The sequence below is a fragment of the Citrus clementina genome, unplaced genomic scaffold, assembly GCF_000493195.1.
Source record: "Citrus clementina cultivar Clemenules unplaced genomic scaffold, Citrus_clementina_v1.0 scaffold_8, whole genome shotgun sequence".
In the NCBI taxonomy this organism is placed as follows: domain Eukaryota; kingdom Viridiplantae; phylum Streptophyta; class Magnoliopsida; order Sapindales; family Rutaceae; genus Citrus; species Citrus x clementina.
In genome coordinates, this window is record NW_006262022.1 from 22,161,704 (window position 1) to 22,180,273 (window position 18,570).

At 37.2% G+C, this 18,570-nt stretch overlaps 5 protein-coding genes across 7 annotated transcripts; 3 read left to right on the top strand and 2 right to left on the bottom strand.

Moving 5' to 3' along the window:
- Positions 1-873: 873 nt before the first annotated feature.
- Positions 874-2,554, top strand: LOC18034170. Its single transcript, XM_006424535.2, has 2 exons — positions 874-1,282; positions 1,683-2,554. The coding sequence occupies exons 1-2, from the start codon at positions 940-942 to the stop codon at positions 2,411-2,413; spliced, it is 1,074 nt and encodes a 357-aa protein (XP_006424598.1). The 5' UTR covers positions 874-939; the 3' UTR covers positions 2,414-2,554.
- Positions 2,555-2,918: 364 nt separating this feature from the next.
- On the bottom strand, positions 2,919-9,133 carry LOC18035117 (beta-galactosidase 8). Its single transcript, XM_006424536.2, has 19 exons — positions 8,454-9,133; positions 8,262-8,357; positions 7,980-8,092; positions 7,807-7,873; positions 7,621-7,713; positions 7,307-7,450; positions 7,125-7,213; positions 6,891-6,996; positions 6,663-6,750; positions 6,315-6,433; positions 5,795-5,959; positions 5,483-5,685; positions 5,205-5,314; positions 4,822-4,931; positions 4,574-4,687; positions 4,250-4,351; positions 3,719-3,930; positions 3,306-3,645; positions 2,919-3,198 (listed from the first exon to the last, which is right to left on the bottom strand). The coding sequence occupies exons 1-19, from the start codon at positions 8,619-8,621 to the stop codon at positions 3,091-3,093; spliced, it is 2,547 nt and encodes an 848-aa protein (XP_006424599.1). The 5' UTR covers positions 8,622-9,133; the 3' UTR covers positions 2,919-3,090.
- Positions 9,134-11,388: 2,255 nt separating this feature from the next.
- On the top strand, positions 11,389-13,795 carry LOC18033917 (DNA polymerase epsilon subunit C). 3 transcript variants are annotated; one of them, XM_024179588.1, is made up of 5 exons: positions 11,389-11,562; positions 11,974-12,496; positions 12,654-12,738; positions 13,282-13,323; positions 13,404-13,795. In XM_024179588.1, the coding sequence occupies exons 2-5, from the start codon at positions 12,080-12,082 to the stop codon at positions 13,475-13,477; spliced, it is 618 nt and encodes a 205-aa protein (XP_024035356.1). In that variant the 5' UTR covers positions 11,389-11,562; positions 11,974-12,079; the 3' UTR covers positions 13,478-13,795. The 3 variants fall into 3 exon arrangements, with proteins under 3 accessions (XP_024035356.1, XP_006424600.1, XP_024035357.1); XM_006424537.2 differs by lacking the exon at positions 11,389-11,562 and having other exon boundaries at positions 11,937-12,496; XM_024179589.1 differs by lacking the exon at positions 11,389-11,562 and having other exon boundaries at positions 11,937-12,496; positions 13,285-13,323.
- A 53-nt stretch (positions 13,796-13,848) lies between these two features.
- Positions 13,849-15,095, bottom strand: LOC18034076 (dehydrodolichyl diphosphate synthase 6). Its single transcript, XM_006424538.2, has one exon. The coding sequence runs from the start codon at positions 14,988-14,990 to the stop codon at positions 14,112-14,114; it is 879 nt and encodes a 292-aa protein (XP_006424601.1). The 5' UTR covers positions 14,991-15,095; the 3' UTR covers positions 13,849-14,111.
- A 1,092-nt stretch (positions 15,096-16,187) lies between these two features.
- LOC18034299 (fasciclin-like arabinogalactan protein 12) lies at positions 16,188-17,027 on the top strand. The gene has a single exon (XM_006424539.1). It carries the CDS (start codon positions 16,188-16,190, stop codon positions 17,025-17,027), a length of 840 nt encoding a protein of 279 aa, XP_006424602.1.
- The last annotated feature ends 1,543 nt before the right edge of the window (positions 17,028-18,570 follow it).

Consider the following 18,570-nt stretch of genomic DNA (forward strand, 5'->3'; position numbering starts at 1 on the left):
ATGCTATTTAATAACATTAAAAACCAACTCCATGACTTAAAAAAATCCATATAAAAAAATGACATCCGCACTAAAAAAAAAATTATAGATACAAAATTTTAATTGTTTTATGCGATTTAGTAATCGATTTTGATTGTCCAATAGCATTATATATAATGGGATCCAACGCATATTAGATCAAGCCACCTAATCACATGTACTTCATCGTCGTCATAAAGTAATTACCAAGTAACAAAACTCGTGCAAGCAAAGCTTGAGTCTCATGAGAGGCTAGTTGCTTATTTATATACGATCATTATTCTTTTAATGGACAAGAAAAGCCCGTACACTCTAAGTTACCAATCAAGTTTACAGAGCCTAAACTTTCTTTTATTAAAGTAAAACAATATGAACGTCGATATTAGTATTTTGTGTAAGAGGATGTGGATATCAGGATGATCTCTATTATCTCAACAAACCCTTTAAATTTTATAATTAATTTTCTAAGTTTTCCCTTAGTGTATTGTTGTAGAATCAGGGTTCCTCATAATCTGAGCAAAAATCCGAGTGAATGATTAATGGTTAATAAATCATTGCATCTGATTAGATAATATATTGCAAAGATAATTGCAATGTTTTGCACATGCAAAATAGATAAATCAAGCAATTTAATGCAGGGGTAAATAGGTTTCTATTTCTAAGAAATTAAATTAAAAATATTACAAGCATTAAGTCAAGTCCACATCCTCAATAGGGAAACGTAGAATAATTTCAGAAGAGCTGTTACTCAACTGTCTGGTTACAGAAAGTAGAAACTTCACATGATTGAAGCCGAACGCCAAGGCCTACTTGCTTCTGCTATTCCTATGGCAACTCCTTTAAATAGTCATGCATCCCATTCCATGCAGAGTACTTGATAAGAGAAATAAATACAATCTCTAGCAGTTTACGCAAGGAGATATGGATACAAGAATTTCAAGTGTTCTGGTTCTGGTAGCTTTCATGCTAGCATTCATTTCGATGGAAGCTAGTTTCGTTCAAGGTCAAGGTGGTGCAAATTTGGACAGCCATAACAACAAGAACAATGGGAAGAAGGGTGCGTTTGATGCTGCTTCAACACATTACTCCTTGTTAACACCTCTACCGTCAGGGCAGGAACGAGCCTTCTGTCAGGCAAGAGGAGCCTGTAACATGAAAACTCTCGTGTGCCCATCTCAGTGCCCGGAGAGGAAGCCAAGGAAGAATAGGAAGAGGAAGGGATGCTTCATTGACTGCAGTAGCAAGTGTGAAGTCACTTGCAAGTGTAAGCATACTCACTAATCCACCTTCTGTACTCTCAATTGTATGATAATTGATAGGAACGCTTAGATTTAGACAAATTGCACTTTTAACAGGTTAAATATCTGGATAAGTCTGTTATGTAGGTTTAGATTCATATAGTTTCACTGGTTAACTTGGCATTATGTTGCAAAATCTTGAAAGAATCAAATGCATGCCAATTGTTCTGTTTCCATTTATTTGGTATGCTTATTGCAGAAGTTTCTGGTTTTGATATTGTGTGCCATGTCAAAAATGACATTTAGTGACTTTCATAGTAACCCACTTTAGGTAAGCCGAATTTAATATCAAGCCTTGATATCCCGACGAAATATGCTAATGACAACATAACGATGCTTGCTAACTAATATATTGGTGTTTATTAGGGAGAAAACCGAACTGCAATGGATATGGATCTCTTTGCTACGATCCTAGGTTTGTTGGTGGTGATGGGGTGATGTTTTACTTCCATGGAGCAAAGGGAGGGAACTTTGCCATAGTTTCAGACGACAATCTCCAAATCAATGCTCACTTCATTGGAACCAGACCACAGGGAAGAACTCGAGACTTTACGTGGGTGCAAGCTCTTGCCGTCATGTTTGACACTCACACTCTAGTGATTGCCGCCAATAGAGTCTCTCATTGGAATGATGATGTTGATGCTCTCACTGTAAGATGGGATGGCCAGACAGTTGATGTTCGTACTGATGGAGAGGCTGAATGGAGGATAAATGATGAAAGAGAAGTTGTGGTTGAAAGAACGGATGATACTAACAGCGTAAGAGTCACGGTATCTGGCCTACTGGAGATGGATGTGAAGATCAGACCAATTGGAGCGGAAGAAAACAGGACTCACAACTACCAGCTCCCAGCCGGTGATGCTTTTGCTCACTTGGAGACACAGTTCAGATTTTCAAACCTATCTAAGCTTGTTGAGGGAGTTCTAGGAAAGACTTACAGGCCAGACTATGTTAGCCATGTCAAGAGAGGAGTCCCCATGCCGATGATGGGCGGGGAGGACAAGTACCAAACACCATCTCTATATTCGCCTCTCTGCAATTTTTGCAGATTCCAGCGGCAGCCTGGATCCGCAATTGAAGCTGTATCTCAATACTGATAAACAATGAATAATGTTGTGCTTCTTGTTAGTGCATTTGCAGCACAAATAAGGGCTACATATTTTGCGCTTTGCTATTTTCTTGTTCATTAAGCATCTAAAGTTTTGTATCTTGTCAATCTGTATCTTGTCAATCTAAATACTTGCAAATAAAGTTTGTGTTTCTTGTCAGTGTATTTGTAGCACAAATAAGGGCTGCATATTTTGCCCTTTCCGATCTTCTCCTTCATTAGTTATCTGACTTTTGTATATTGTAAATCTAAATACTTGCATCTAGTTTCAAGGGCTACAGAAAGTCCAAGATAATACTTTTTCCAGTTATCACGTTTATTCAGTTGCATTGCACACCGCACGTCCGCACCCCTCTCCGCACTCAAATTAAGGGTATTTCTTTAGACTTGAAGCCATGATCTCTTGCTTCCATTGCACGAAGCAAAGCAACTTGGCTATATTACTGTTGCACATTGGTCAGAGCAGTCTGAAAACTAATATGATTATTATTTTCAAATAAAATACACCTTACGGTGATAGTGTGATATTCCTTCTCCTTTTTTTTTGGGGGTTAAAATGTACATTTTACGTTGCAAGCATTACAATTCTTATTCGAACTTGACACTTAATTGGGGGATCAATTGCCTAATAGCCCACAAAAAGTGAATGCTTAGAGCTCCGTCTCTTCAGGTACAGGAAGCTTCAACCGCTAAACTCTTCATTACTCCTTTACATGGGTCACCAAACGTATTAACAGATACTCCTATGATACAACTTTTGGATCCAACACAAGCCTGTAGAAGTAAACTCTTGTCAGTACAAGCTCATATAAGTTTCATTATAAGGGAGCTAAAGAGAAGGGACACCGTCATTTCTATCAAATGAGTGAGAGAGATCATACCTGCCGTACAACGGAAAGAGACCTTGCACTACTGCATCGTCCACGGCTGAAACTCCCACAAGTGCCGAGAGGAGTTCCAAAACTTGCAAATTTGATTGAAGAAATGACCTGATTAGGATTCGGGCACTCGAGTGAGAGTACTGGCCCTGGTTTTCTTTGAATTTTTGAATCTGACCCCCACATATCTACAGGTAAAGGGTGAGAATCTGTCACATGTGAGCATAATGAACTTCCAAGTTGTTTTGTAACAAAAGAAATCTTTGTTGGATCCCCTCCAATTTCCTCAAACAAAACAAGAGTGTTTCCACTTGATTTCAACCACGAACGGGGTACGTGATACCTGTGAGACAGATGATATCAGAGCCAAAATTCCTGGAACTATGTAAGAATTTTTTCCATGTAAGAGCGCTTACAGTGACTGAGACGGCTTCCCACAATTCTTAAGGCATTTGTTTGAACTATAAGCTCCCCTGTAATTACAAGAGTCGGTGCAACCCCCATTTTGGGAGACATAGGTTGGCCAGTAACGCCCAATGCTTTGTCCATTCACCCATGCCTCACCCTTCCCCATCCCTGTGAAGTCTATTGCAACTGGTTCACTTCCAGCAGGGGCATCAAATGTCGTCTAATTCAACATATATAGTTTTTTGTTAGTATCTATGCAATTGGTTCCATAAAGCTACAGAGTCCATCTTTTGAGTCAACAGGCATTTCTATTTCAAGCATCAATAAATAAAGATAAATGCTTAGATGATTTATGTCACCTGCCAGTTTAAATATCTGAAATGCAAGAATTAAACCTGAATAATCAACTACAACCAACGCAAGGGTTTTAACACGTAACCAAACTAAATATTGTAGCTTATCAGAAATTCTTGATTCCCACATTGAGATCCTTCAATTGATGCACACTGTAAATATTTATAAGGAAAAATAAAAATTACCTTGTACCATACCAAGGGCTGCAGCTTGGGCAAGGTAGATTTTGAATCCCATTGTGTTGAACTACCACTAGGAAAATTTAATTCCTCCCCTTTAAGGCCGGTCTGCACTCACAATGATAAACATGGATAGATTCAATATTGATGCTCTTATACCTTCTGGAGACTAATATGGTCTGCTAATTTAGAAGTATACATTATTTAATTTGTTTGGTCCTTTAGCTAGCAAATTTTGCAATTGACATGCGTTGAATAAATGTTTCCTCTTCAGCAAATACTTTCCACTGAGTAATGAATATTGGGACATTATGGCAAACAAAAACTGACCTGATACGTCCACTGCTGTGAAGAGAGATCAATATTAGTTCCATTTCCTGAACCTTTCAGCTGCACTGGACCAGTGATCCCTGCTCCCGTTTTTTCATAAAAAGCACCATAATTCTGATAAAGAAAAATAATCCCGTCAGATGGTATTCACATTCCGTCGCCTTGAAAATAGAGTGCCAGGGTATTAAGCACTTGAATTTCGAATCTTCATGAAATGCTCACAAAAATATTTTTCGGGGGGGTCTAACCTGAAGACCAACAGTCAAACTCAGGAGGTCGAATGTGTTTTTCCCAGGTGCAAGTGCTATGGGAAAATCCACTGTAACCTTAGCGTTACTGCTGCTACCATATCCACTTCCTGCAAATGCTCCAATTGTTATTATTTAGAAGATCAGTATTTTGGTGACAGTTCAGCCACGGTGAAGAGTGCTAAAAGGAACCTTGAACATCATATAAGTTACTTTTGATCAGGCTTTATAAGGATCTCTGTTCACCAGGGCTAATAGGGAGCTAATATCATGATTTACAAAAATAAGGATCTCCAGGAAACAAAACAAAGTAATTAAAAAAAAAATGTGACATGTAAAATTAGAACACAAAGCTTCTTACTACATTATTTTTTATTCCTCACCTACAAGCTTGCCGTTTATGAAAGCATGAAGGGCATGGCCAAGTGATTGCACATGAAGAACAGTTTTAGATCCATCTTCAAGTAAAGGTTCATCGGCTTTGATGTTAGTGCTGCAATTTGCAATCAGAACAAGCTTTTTAAATATTTAAAACGTCAAAGATAATTGGTAGAAAGGCAATAATTATGCCTTAAGAAAGCAGCAGTGAAATTACTTGACCGTCATACCTTAATGAATACCACAAGTAGTTAAGAAAGCAGCAGTAAAATTACTTTTATACCTTAATGAATACCACAAGTAGTCACTTTGGTCAGCTGTAGTATTTATTTGCTCTAATAATCCAGGTTTTGTAAATGCATCATCCTTTGAGATGCCTACAGGTTCATTTATGTAACTCCAGCCTGATCCAATTGCATCAGAAGAATCCGCAGCAACTTGCAAAGATTGACGACTGAAGCTTGGAACCAGGGTCACAGAGTTTATCTATCTCAAAAAAAAAAGAAAAAACAACTTAATTCTCACAGCGCGAGTTGACGGAAAACATGTTTTGATAAAACTAAGAAAAAATCATAATGCAGCTAACAAGGCATACCTTTGCAGTATTAAAAACTACATTCTTGCAGTCTGGTAAGATGCTCACGGACCATGCAGGCAAGAGATAAGAGTTGCCATTGAATTTTACAGTTACATCAGAATTTGTGCCTATGTTGGCAAGAAAAGCAGAACATAATCCTGATCCTGTTTTATAAACAGTTGCCTGGAAAAAAGAAAATATTGTATTAATTAAAAACCAATTCTTTAACCATGACTCATTAAGAAGAAGCTGTATCACCTTCATGACTAAATCTTTAGTACAAGAAATTGGAGGGCAGGCGTAATGTTCCTTAATTACTTTGATAAAAGGTAAAGATATATGGAACAAGGTAGGAATATATGCAAATATAAGCAATCAACCCTGCACAATTCTTGAAGATGAAAACTGATGAGTATTATCATGTTTCAACAGTATCGGAAACTTTGAGGCCTCAAAGAAGTACATCTACAAATTTATTGAAGGGGTAAAAATAACTGATGTTCTCATGCACCTATTAATTCATCCAAGATTTTCATACCTCCAAATTTGGACCAAGAGATGGATATGTTGGATCAGTAGCCACCAAGGCTGCTTCGCAGAGCTTTATGGCCTTATGGAGGTCTTTCAAATGGCCCCACTTGGGTTGTCTGATAAGTCCTGAAACAACAATAGAAGATGTTGAAATCATACACAGATGAAACTAAGAGAAATATCTTTCGAATCTCAGCACTGAATAATTGTCTCATCTTCCATTTAACAAATTATGAGCACGTAGCATTTGACCTTTTAGCATTACATTGACCACAATATTCATAAGGAAGCATACTGCCAATTATCATCTCATAACAAGTGGATATTCAGGAGCAATAGTAAATAGATTTCGTACCATACTCATCAAGTGGAGCATCATAATCATAACTTGTCGAGATAAAGGGCCCACCACTAGTCCGGTCAAAGTTAGTTCCACCGTGGTACTGGAAAATTTTGCAACCAAAGCAAATATGATGAAATACAATGTTCTTGTCAGTATGATTCTGTATTTTGTCCAACAGTAGAAGTCATAAGCATCAGAAACTATGTTCAAGACTCAAAAACTCACAAAACACTACATTACCATATAATAATTCTGGAAGGTTCCACCTCGCTGGAAAAACCGTGCCACAGCAAATGCAAGGTCTTCCACTGGTCTGTATGGTACAGCACCACCAAAGGAAAGAAACCTAGCATTACAAATTATAAGAAACGACATTAGTGACTAATTTCATGTAAGAGATAAATAGCCAATCTAGCTGAAGGGGCAGCTCAACCATACACAAAATCATTAGAATCAACGAGTCAGACACCATACCATCCACTCCAATTCTCGGTCCACATTTTGGGTTTGTTGTTGGAATTTGGGGTGAATTGATCACAGTAGAAGCCATTGCAGGTGTTGATCTGTAAGTAATTGAAAAATGGGTGTTACATATAAAGCATAAAAGGCATCATTTAGAATCCCGAGTAACAAAAACAAATGAACAAATAACTCACAATGGGATCAGGAGCATCTGATTGCTGGCACATGACCCAGGGCACTCCAGTATCCAAAGATAGAGCCATGCCTGCTGCCCATTTGATATAGCTTTTGCCAGCAGCTCCATAAGCCGAATCAATGTTTCCATACTCATTTTCAATCTGACATTAAAAAAATGGGAAAAAAAATATTTTCTCTGATATTGTTGCTCAATACCATAAAGTCAAACTAATCATAAATCCATCATAGCAGTTGCAACCACTGAAGATGATACACAATGAAAATCAAACACCTCTATCAATAAAAGATAACTTAAAGCCAAAAAAGGTACCTGTGATAGAATGATGGGTCCTCCTTGAGATGCATAAAGTTTCTCTTGCTTCATCATATCCACAATTTTAGCCGTAAATCGCTGCATTTCAGCCTGAAACAGATAACAGAGCAATGCAACCCATAATTCAACTAATAAACACCAATGATTAACAACGTGAAAGGAGAAAATTGATATGGTAGAAACCTTGAATGGCTCATTATCAGTCCGAAACTGAATTCCAGGTATAAAATGCAACCAAAGAGGGAATCCTCTGCCAAAAGTTTCCAACGTAAAAATACGAACTTTTACAAACATGTCCCATTAAAATGACCAAAAAAAGAATCATTAATTTCAGATAAAAAAAAAAATCTATTTACCCAAAGTTCCATTCAGCACAAACATATGGACCAATGCGAAGATGAGCATATAGACCAGCTTCGGCTACCAGCTTCACGAACTTAACTAAATCATATCTTCCTTCAAAATTATACTGCGCATTACGGAAAATTAATTTTGAAAAAAAAAAAATTTACAGACATATATACTTCTGAAATTGCCGAAAATTAAAACACCCCGGAACAAGATTACAGTCTCCATTTTTTTCCTATATGTTCTTAGCAACCAAACACAAAAAGGAAAAATAAAATGGGAAACAAAACCTGGTTTCGAACTGGTTCGTGTAGATTCCAAAAAACATAAGTCTCAATCACATCTAAGCCTCCATCCTTGGATTTCTGAATAAGGTCCGGCCACATCTACACAACAAACAAACAAACAAACATTACAACCAAACATCGTTGCCGAAAGAAATAATGAATTTGATTTCATTTTAATCATTAAGTATATGTGACCTCGGGGGTGCTGCGTGGATAATGAATGGAGCCAGATATCAAGACTCTACGTTTGCCACCAATGACGACTGCTCTGTGATCGTACGTTACATTGGCACCAAAAGACGTCGTGGCAAGAACTACGAACCCCCAGCAGAGAACCAGAAGCAGAATCTCTTTGCTTGCCATGATAAAACTAGTACAACAGTATAATAAAAGCACTACGCCACGCTACTCTTCTTTTGGAAAATCTTGAGCTTTCTTCTTGATTTATATTAAGTAAAAAGACTGTGCTTTTAGTTTCTTAAAACAGTGGATAATGACTTGAAAACGCTTTCTTTTGTTGAATTATTTGCTTGCTTTTACTTTATGTCTTATCTTGGCTTTGGTTTTTGCTTCCTGGGTTTAACTTGTCACTTCAGCTAAGGCGAAACTGAAAACAAGCCGTACAAGAATCAAGACGAATCAGAAGGTGGAGCGGAACTACTCAAAAGCTAACGTAAGCTCATCTGTACTTGAAGAGTTTTTGGCTTGGTTGCGCATTCATTCGTTGATAATGATGATTCATGTGCATGGTAGTGGCCAAAACCAAATGCAGAAAATTGCAGTGGAGAAAGGATCAAGTGTTTGTCTGTGCACGTGTAGGGCTGCCTTTTCTGCCACTTATTTCACGCCGTGATTGTACGGACACGTAACGTTGATTAAGTTGATTACTTGTCTGAAAGTGAAAAACTTTATTATATTTATATCCACACATCCACATTAATTTGTAAAGACATAGGTTTTATTTTTTATTTTTTATTTTTTGCCTTTTATGGTGGCAGTATGCCGTCTCGATTATCCATGTGAATAAGAACAAGAGCAAGCACAAGTTCACTCACAGCCCAGATACAGCTTCTTGTTCATTTTCATTAATTGGTTGCTAAATAATGTTGATGATTTAACTTAAGACACCGCACCGTCATAGGACATAAATTTCCATTATGTGCACTTATGTGTGAAAACAAAAATTTTCTTTAAAAAAAGAGCAATTGCCTAGGCATGACTCAACCACTCGAGTCATGATATGATATGATAGAATGAATGCGATGGGTATGAGTGAGAAATGAATGAGAGGTGGGCATGTGATGTGAGGCAAAGAGTGGAGTACTTGTTGTCGGTGCAAAAATGGGCGCCCCGAGGGCAATGCTTGAGATGGCTTAGACGAGTGCATATATGCTCACTAAGATTCCACCAAAATCCAATCACCCCGCTCACTCTTTCCAACGCACGCCGGGAATTTTACTGACCCGAGACAAATTATTGGTCAGTCCATGCCCTCTTCCAAGACCCACTAATTAATAGTGTTAGTGATCCTAATCATCAAATTACAATTGTTAGTAAGGATTGATTTGTTTAATAATAATAATAATTTATTATTATTATTGCTTTTTGGCCACAACCTAATGTCATCATCAATTCAAAGACAAAGTTCTCCGCGCTTGGCGCTAGTCTTGGAATTGAGCTGTAGTCGTCATCAAAAATTCCATTCAATCTCTCTCTCTCTCTCTCTCTCTCTTCTTTTCTTTTCTTTTTTTTTCCCCGGCGGAATCATTATCTTTTTTTTTTTTTGTACATATTATTATTTATTTTATATTTAATTGGTTGGTACTACATGTCATGTGCATGACTCATATTCATCACGATCTTGCAGCGATATTGTTTGAGCTTTAATCAAGGCAAGTAGCTAGGTTCATCATCTATGTTGTCATTGAGAGTAAATCTTAATTATAATTTTTAGTAAGAATTGATTAATTTAGATTAAATTTGAGTTACTATTTTTAATATCTTAAGAAAAAGGGTTTGAGTTTGTTAAAGAGTGAAGAAAAATAATACTATCTTTGAAGTATATTGATTTGATAGATGCTTTAGCCCAAAAAAAAAAAAAAAATTACAAAACAAACTCTAACAAAATTCGATATTACTAGAATAACATAGCATCAATTAATTAACTAAAATAAAACCTCTTAATGTTTCCATTTATCAACAACATTATATTTCAACCGAATCATTGAGTAAAAAGGTTGCACCGAATAACTCAAAAATTGGAGACCAGTGTCAACACCATGTGACTTTTTTGCTATTATATATTATATATATGCTTTAGTTTGACAATTTGAACAAATGACAATCAAAAGCTTAAAGTGGTCGCATTTGTTGACCTTTAAAGTGTTGTGAAATAAATAGACGGTGGTGCGGTGCCTCAATCGACATATTAATATTATGAATGCCCTCAAGGTGGTCAAGGCATTCTTCAACCAGCCGCTGCTCCCAATACAGACAGAGCATCCTTCTTCATAATTAGTAAAAGAAATAATTGAAAATTTCACTGCTCTTTCCCAACAGTGACCACTACTATCTATATACATAATAATTAATAACAACCGATTCAGATTTTGAATACCATATGCATTTATGTTTCTATGAAGAAAGTTGAGATTTGTTAACCGTTGAATGCCACTTAAATGCCATTTCCTAAGTGACCCACTTAGGTTCATCCCCGGAACGACAACAAGATTTATATAAGTGGACAAATGCTACAAATAAGAAAGAAAATAGATAACGAAAGTAAATGTTACATGGAGTGGTCTATTACTAATTTTGATGGGCAATATATATATATATTACCAATTTCACATGTTATTGGCGTACAGTTATAATTCAGATTTAAGAATAATGGCTGTGATGGTGAGATGTAACCTCTGGGATTGCACAAGAGTTGAATTGAAGGGGCCATGGGGTCATCACCTTTATTTCGATTCCCAATTTTCTGCTACCGAAATTTAATGTTCATACTTGTATCCTTTTAAAAAAACGAATGTCAACAATTAAGATTTCTGGCTAAGATATTTTATTTTTTACGATGAAGATCGCTCTGGATCTCTTGCCTATCTAACTATGTCGCGATCTTTTTTTTTTTATGTAGTTTTGTTAATGACCTTGTCCAATTATCTGATTGATCCTAATTACAATCCTCTGACAAACAGGGCTCAACAGTTCTTACAAATATTAGAAAGAAGGGTTACTGTACTTAGATCAAGCCCAATATCGATTCACGCCTTCATGGCTCGGAGACGAGAAAAGAAAAAGAGTTAGGATTGTTGGCACCCCTCTAATCTCTTCACAAAACTCCCTTTTCAGTTTATTTTATTTTAATTTTTAAAAAATTCTTGTTTTAAAAAACTTTTTCCCTTTTTCCCAATCTTATTGTTGCCCTAAACCATAAATGAATTTTTTTTTTTTTTTTTTTATGGGTGATAGATTGTTACCTGTCAATCATTAAGTTAAATTATGCATATTTTTAGTTATAATTTAAAAGTAATTTTAGGTATGGTAATAAATAGAAAAAAATAATTAACTATTGCAAATTTTTGTAATTAATTTTGGTTAGATGAAATGAAAGCCACAGATAGAAAAAATAATAATTATGAAAAAAAAATTATTAAATGTATTTAATCGTTATTTATCTTTAATGTAATCTTATTTCAATTGGGGTTTTAAGGACAAATGGGGGGGGCACCGATAGCTTCGCTCTTAAATGGACAATTCGGAGAAATGCTCGACACAACAAGAGTCTGTAACTGCTGATTCTGAATAACAAGCAGCCAATGGCTTCTTCGAAGAAAAGGAAAGAAGAAAAAGCCAAACTCGAAAACGCAGAAACGAGGAAGAAGGCAAAACCAAGTCCAAAGAAACCAAAGAAGAGCAACAAGAAGACGGCGATTCAAAACGGCACCGTTAGCGAGTCCAAGGACGAGGTTGTAGTAACACCAGCTTCGTCAAGCATTAATGATTCACAGCAAGACTCGGAAACCGAACAAGAAGGCAGAAGCCAAGAACAAGAAGCGACGAATGAAAAGAAGAAGAAACCCAATAAAAATGGAAAGAAAATAGAGCGCGATGATGATGATGAGGTTTCCAAAGTGTGTAATTTTCCCATGGGTAGGATTAAAAGAATTTTCAAGACTCAAAGTTCTGATATTGGTATTACTGGGGAGGCTGTTTTTCTTGTTAACAAAGCCACGGTACCCTTCTTTTTCTCTTCCCTTCTCTGCTTGTTAGGGTTCCTTTTTGAAACTTTATATTTTGGGATTGTGAAAATTTTAGAAAGTTTATAATGCTTAAATCTGAAAATTGAGACTTATGTATGTGCATTGTGTGATTGGTTCTGGTTGGCTGCAGGATAAGTTTCTTGAACAATTTTGTGAAGATGCATATGAATGTTGTGCTAAGGATCGTAAGAAATCGCTTGCTTACAAGCATTTAGGTAATCTCTTGCTCTCTCTCTCTCTCTCTCTCTCTCTCTCTTTTCCCCTTTATTTAATGGAAATGCATGGCCTACTACATTTCACATTTGATTGTTGTTTTACTCTAGTATAGTGATTAATTTGATGTGTTTGAATAATTATATTGTTATGTAAATTGTCGCAGTGAATTATGTGATGCCATTATTGATAACTGAGAAGTTTGGTATCTTGATCTTTAAAGTGTGACTTTTTCTTTTTGGTTTCTCCCTTTTGGTCTTTGTCCCAGTTGACCATGTTGTAACTAGTAGTTTTCTTGCTTTCGTATTCATACTTGACCTCTGAGTTAATATATAACAGTTACTATTTTTGAGTTTAGATTGACCATCTGTGTGGACTGCAACCTGCTAGAAAGAAAATGTTAGTTTCTTAGTTGACGGATACTTGATCTGATACCAATGTCAGATATGATTCACACAGGCACACACACATTTAATTTAATGCAGAATTTGAGATATTGCATTCAGTTGAGGTTGTATTAAGATGCTTCGTTCTATTTGTTTCAGCAGCAGTTGTTTCTGAACAGAGCAAATATGACTTTCTTTCAGGTAATTTATTTCTCTAATCTACATATATCTCAGTGAACAAGAAGAATTATCTGACCGATTACCGTCTTCTCTGCGTCTAGATTATGTTCCTGAGAAAATAAAAGCTGAGGATGCATTGGCCCAGAGAGAATTAGCTGAGGGAAGGGAAGGATAGAACCTTTGAGACACTGTAATGGAGAGGACAGTCCAATGGTTGCCTCATTAGAACTGTTGGGATGGTAAATCGCCAGCTTGCATAACTGTCATTGTCAACATATGGAGTATGCTCTAGTAAGATTGATGTTAAAATTTTATGACTGAAGTTTGTATCTTTGTCCTACAAAATCTATCTCTTCATAGTGCACCCCAAGTATTGATGCGTTTGTCCATTAATTTTTTGTGTTTTCACCATTGGCATAGTCAAAGAAATGTAAATTTTTGCTCAGAATGGATAGGTGAGATTACTTCAATTTAACACCAGAAACTTTTACTTCTTTTTATTTTTATTTTTATTTTCTTTTGTCCTTGAAGTTTGGAATTTCAATCACATACTTGGATAGGTATGGCCAGAGTTGCACTAAATAGTAAATACATTCCAATATGGTTTTATTTTGAAAAGTCACCTTTCATGGGGTTTGTGGTAGCATATTATCCCATTAAGAATCTAACCGACCACGCAAACATAAAGGACAGCATTTGCAGATGCTTATCTGTTTGAGCTTCCACCAAAACTCACCATGATGTGAACCTAGGAGCAGAAATCACACGATGTTGTTCAGATAGTATATGGTTCTAGGGGGCAAAGGATACTAGAGCTGCTTCTTCTTCTTTTCCAAATAGGCGTGGTGTCGTTGAAAGTTCAAGATAGCCCAGATCAAGTGCCGCAAACCAATTTCTGGCCACAGTGCTTCTGGGGCATACAACATGCAGTTGCTGCTCTGCCAAAGAAGGAAATTGCTCAGGCGGTTCTCGCCAGAAGTTCGGATGAGGATGTCAGGATCTGGATATACACCCATGTACATATGCTTCTCAAGATCTACAAGCTTAATAGTATTTTTCTCCTTATTTTTATGCTCATCAGCATCTTCAGTAACATCATTTTGAGGATTACGTGGCTTAAATGCTTGGGGCTGGGTTTTCTTTGTAACGAGGCAGGTTTCTTCAACAGTATGGACGATCTCCTCAGTGGAACTATATGCCAGGCAGATTAGAATCACGATCCTGGTGTTTTTGGAAGTAGCTCTCATCACTTTTTCAGCTGCAACCCTAATAGGCTCACTCACTAGTCCTAAGTTGCCTATGAAACATACTCTGACACCATATTTACTAAGAAAACCATCTTCCCGAAGCAGCAACTCCATCTTTTCCAACATTAGATCCATCAAATATCGAATCTCGTTTTGCGTTCGTTTGAAATTATCTATACTGAAGGCGTAGATAGAGACATACTTCACACTCAATTCGACGCAGTACTTCAACAGGGACATGAGGGTCAAAAATCCAGCCCTGTGACCAGCCCCCTCTCCTGCCAGATTGTGCTTCTTGGCGAATCTTCGGTTCCCGTCCAATATGAATGCAATATGATTTGGAATAACACCCACGGATAGTATCCTAAACACGCATTTCCTCATGAAAACTCCCAGCTTCCTGCACAGTTTACTTTCTTCAGCACCAACTTGCCTCTCCATTGTACTAATGCCTGTCTAACCCTCAAAATACTAATGGTGAGAATGCAGTGAATGCGGGTGGGATATTAACTTAAATTGCTCGAGTAAAGAGTTAGATAAAGGCAGTGTCGGAGGGCCATGCGAAGTGAATGAACAGAAGTATGGGAGAAATTGCAGCGAGAGCAAGAGCACGTACAAGGAATGAGCAAATTGGAAATTTTTATTGGGATGTTAAGAGATGCACAAATCAGGTTGGTTAAAACTAACTTGTGCTTAATTGGTATTAGCCATCTGCCATCCCCATTCTTCCTACAGAAAAAGGGCCAGCCCCAACAGTTAAGATTGGTTCAGCCCAATTTTTGTAACTGAAACTGATTAATTGATATGATAAAATAGCGATTTAAGAGGATTGAGGGGCTGTCAACAGTCTAGCTAAACATTTCGACCAGGAACAGTTGGCCCAATGGGTGCTCTTACAAAATGAGTGAGTTCAATTAGTAGAAAACACCTGCGCACACGCGTTATGACTCTTGGATTCGGCGGAGTATCCACTTAGACATGACAGTGGAATCAAGGTGAGATATGACAACGGCATCAAGGTGAAGAGTGAAAAATCAGGATGAACGATCCATTTCCATGCTCATGTGGGACATGCCAATCCAATGATGGACCCATAATGAGCCATCATCACCGTTGATGGTGAAAGAAGGTAATTTTCATGAAGATAAAGGATAAAAATCATGAAGTTGGGCCCAGTGGCCCCCCCAACAAATCTCCATCAATCTTTCATGATATGAGTGTACAACCAAAGAAATTGTATCATGTTTTTTCCAGTAAGTCCCATGAGCAACACAATTAATGTCCTTACTCAAAACATAACCTCATTAAATCCTTGTTGTGTGTTTCCTGTATTCTCAAGCAAACTAGTTGCTGCAACGCTGTCATATACATCACACTCTCCATTGATTCATTTCACCTTATTATCACCTATCCAACATAGATAAGAGTTGCTAACAACTGAGGTTTATGCTAACTAAAACTCCACACTTCACCTAAATTCACTGTCTTCCCTTCATAATATAAACGCCCCTCGCCCCTCTCCAAATTCATCAAACACATTGTGCAGCAAAGTACATTAATCTCTTCGTTCTAGCTTTAAGCATTTTGCATTCTTTTCTAACAAACAAAGCCTTGCTACAACTTTCAAATACTACAAAAATGATGATGACGAAGCAAACTTTCCTCTCTTTTTCACTTGTCCTTCTCTTTCTCCTCCATTGCACCAACACCCTAGTAGCTCAGCCAGCAGCAGCTCCAGCTCAACCCGCAGGCCCCATTGCTGCGCCATCTCCGCCTAGTCCTTCGGCACCTCTAGTCCTGCCGGGTCCAGCTGCAGGTCCGGCGCCATCGGGCCCCACCAACGTCACCAAAATCTTCGAAAAAGCAGGCCATTTTTCACTCCTTATTCGGCTGCTAAAGTCCACCTCAGTCGCTGATCAAATAGAGAAGCAGCTCAATGACACAAGCAATGGCGTGACCATCTTTGCACCAGCTGACGACGCGTTTTCCAGCCTCAGTTCCGGCACTCTCAACTCCCTAAACGATGGCGAAAAAGAATCTTTAATGCAGTTTCATGTGCTCTCTACATATATCCCGCTATCACAGTTCCAAACTGTGAGTAACCCGCTGAGAACAAACGCTGGAGATAGCAGCAAATACGCGTTCCCTCTTAATGTGACATCTTATCCCAATTCAGTGAACATTTCCACTGGCATTACCAACGCTAGCTTGTCTGGTACTGTTTACACCGATGGGCAGCTTGCTATTTATCAAGTGAACAAGGTGCTGCTTCCTTGGAACCTCTTTGGTGCTAAGCCCCCAGCACCGGCTCCATCCCCGGTGAAACCTGGCAAGCAGGATTCTGCTGCAGCTACGGTTGATGATGACAGTTCTGATGATGATCATAAAGTGAACGTCTCTGGTGCTGTGAGTCTCGTGGCCATGCAACATGTGGTCTTCTTTGCGGCTGCTTTGGTTGCAGCAATGTTTTCTTTGTGATTTTGCTGAGTTACTGCTTTGAATGTTGGTGATCTTTAATCTGTCAATATGGTGAGTGCTCTCCAATAATTGTGTATTTTTTTTTTCTTTTTCTCTGTTTCTATTGCCATTTGCATAATCTTGTACTTTGTTTGTGTTTGTTTTTTTTTTTTTTTTTTAATGTATTAAGTGTTAGTGATGTAACATTGTACAAGATTTCAAGGTGTGGGGTTATGACAGTTTGGACTGATCATAACTTTCCCATCAATAAATGTAATGATGAATGAGATTTCTTGGTATTGCCTTTTCTCTTTGACATGACCTGCCTCGATCCACCGTGAAAAATTCGACACACAATTCTGCACGAATTTTCGGATTTATCTTTGCTCTTATGTTGGAATTTGTTTTATTCTAATAAAATAAAATTCATCAGATACGAACGTAAAACACGCTTAGATTTCCAGCTTTCCACCATACATCAACGTGCAATGACGCTCCGAGCTTAATTCAAATCGAAACATATAATGATATGAGTTCAAGTTTAATTAATCAGGTCGCCAAAACCATAGCCGAATTCATAGTAGCTTCTTATTATGGAAGCAAGAAATGAAGGTTCAATTTCGAAGGATATGTCTAATTTGAGATGAGATGGAGTACAGTTTGCTTCTTATCCATACACACACACACACATATGCCTAAAATCATTTCTCAAATCTTTTATACCTACCAAATAAAATTCTGTAAATCTAAATTACTTCTTCTCTCTTTCTAAATGTATTATGTTTTCACTTTTGATTTACAGTTTCTATATCTCTTCCCGTTTCTCTTATGTTCTCCCGCTGTTTGCTCTCAATTTTAAGAACTTTTAAATATTAAAGTAACATTGTTTTTTTTTTAATTTTTTCCCCTTTTTGTATTAAATGTTAAAAAAAAAATTGATGGTTATTACTTAGAGATGATCAGATAAGGCATTGTAATATGATCCTCCAAAAAATCAACCTTAACCGTCAAAATCAACGGCTTAAATTAGTGAAAATCGAATAAGCATGGGCAGGTGATATCGTAGCGTATTACTAACACTGTGGCTGGCCAAAAATTCTTTTGCACATTGAAAATATGTGTCACTGTTGTTGAAACATAACCTGAAAAATGTCATTTTACTATATTTGCTATATTATTACGGATGGGTTATACTAATTTTGATACACGTAATTAATATATTTTTTTCTTACTGTTGTCCATTTTTATATGGCTTTAAAATGAGGATTTTCTCTTCATCTTAACTCTTTTAAATTTTTAAGTAAGATAATTTTCATGAGAACGGAGGCTAATATTCAAACAGTTGGAACAAAATAATTGACCCCAAATTCACAAATCTCCATCCATCTTTATGAACTTCTCTTGCAAGAGAACAGAAAACTCGGCAATTCCTGTAGGTGTAAGTTTAATAAACAACTCAAAAACATTTTTAGCCAAAATATATTTGCAGGTAAAACGATATTAAAGCTATTATGTCCATCTCTATGGACACAAACAGCACTTTATTAAATCTTCTGTATTTCCT

Bases quoted from the DNA above. Each gene is read 5' to 3' on its own strand.
- LOC18034170 (XM_006424535.2), top strand. From the start codon at position 940: ATGGATACAAGAATTTCAAGTGTTCTGGTTCTGGTAGCTTTCATGCTA. The intron at 1,283-1,682 runs GTAAGCATACTC...GGTGTTTATTAG, and splicing joins GTGTGAAGTCACTTGCAAGT to GGAGAAAACCGAACTGCAAT.
- LOC18035117 (XM_006424536.2), bottom strand. From the start codon at position 8,621: ATGGCAAGCAAAGAGATTCTGCTTCTGGTTCTCTGCTGGGGGTTCGTA. The intron at 7,214-7,306 runs GTGAGTTATTTG...AATTACTTACAG, and splicing joins CAGATGCTCCTGATCCCATT to ATCAACACCTGCAATGGCTT. The intron at 5,960-6,314 runs GTATGAAAATCT...TCTTTTTTCCAG, and splicing joins CTCTTGGTCCAAATTTGGAG to GCAACTGTTTATAAAACAGG.
- LOC18033917 (XM_024179588.1), top strand. From the start codon at position 12,080: ATGGCTTCTTCGAAGAAAAGGAAAGAAGAAAAAGCCAAACTCGAAAAC. The intron at 12,497-12,653 runs GTACCCTTCTTT...GGTTGGCTGCAG, and splicing joins TTCTTGTTAACAAAGCCACG to GATAAGTTTCTTGAACAATT. The intron at 12,739-13,281 runs GTAATCTCTTGC...TATTTGTTTCAG, and splicing joins GCTTGCTTACAAGCATTTAG to CAGCAGTTGTTTCTGAACAG.
- LOC18034076 (XM_006424538.2), bottom strand. From the start codon at position 14,990: ATGGAGAGGCAAGTTGGTGCTGAAGAAAGTAAACTGTGCAGGAAGCTG.
- LOC18034299 (XM_006424539.1), top strand. From the start codon at position 16,188: ATGATGATGACGAAGCAAACTTTCCTCTCTTTTTCACTTGTCCTTCTC.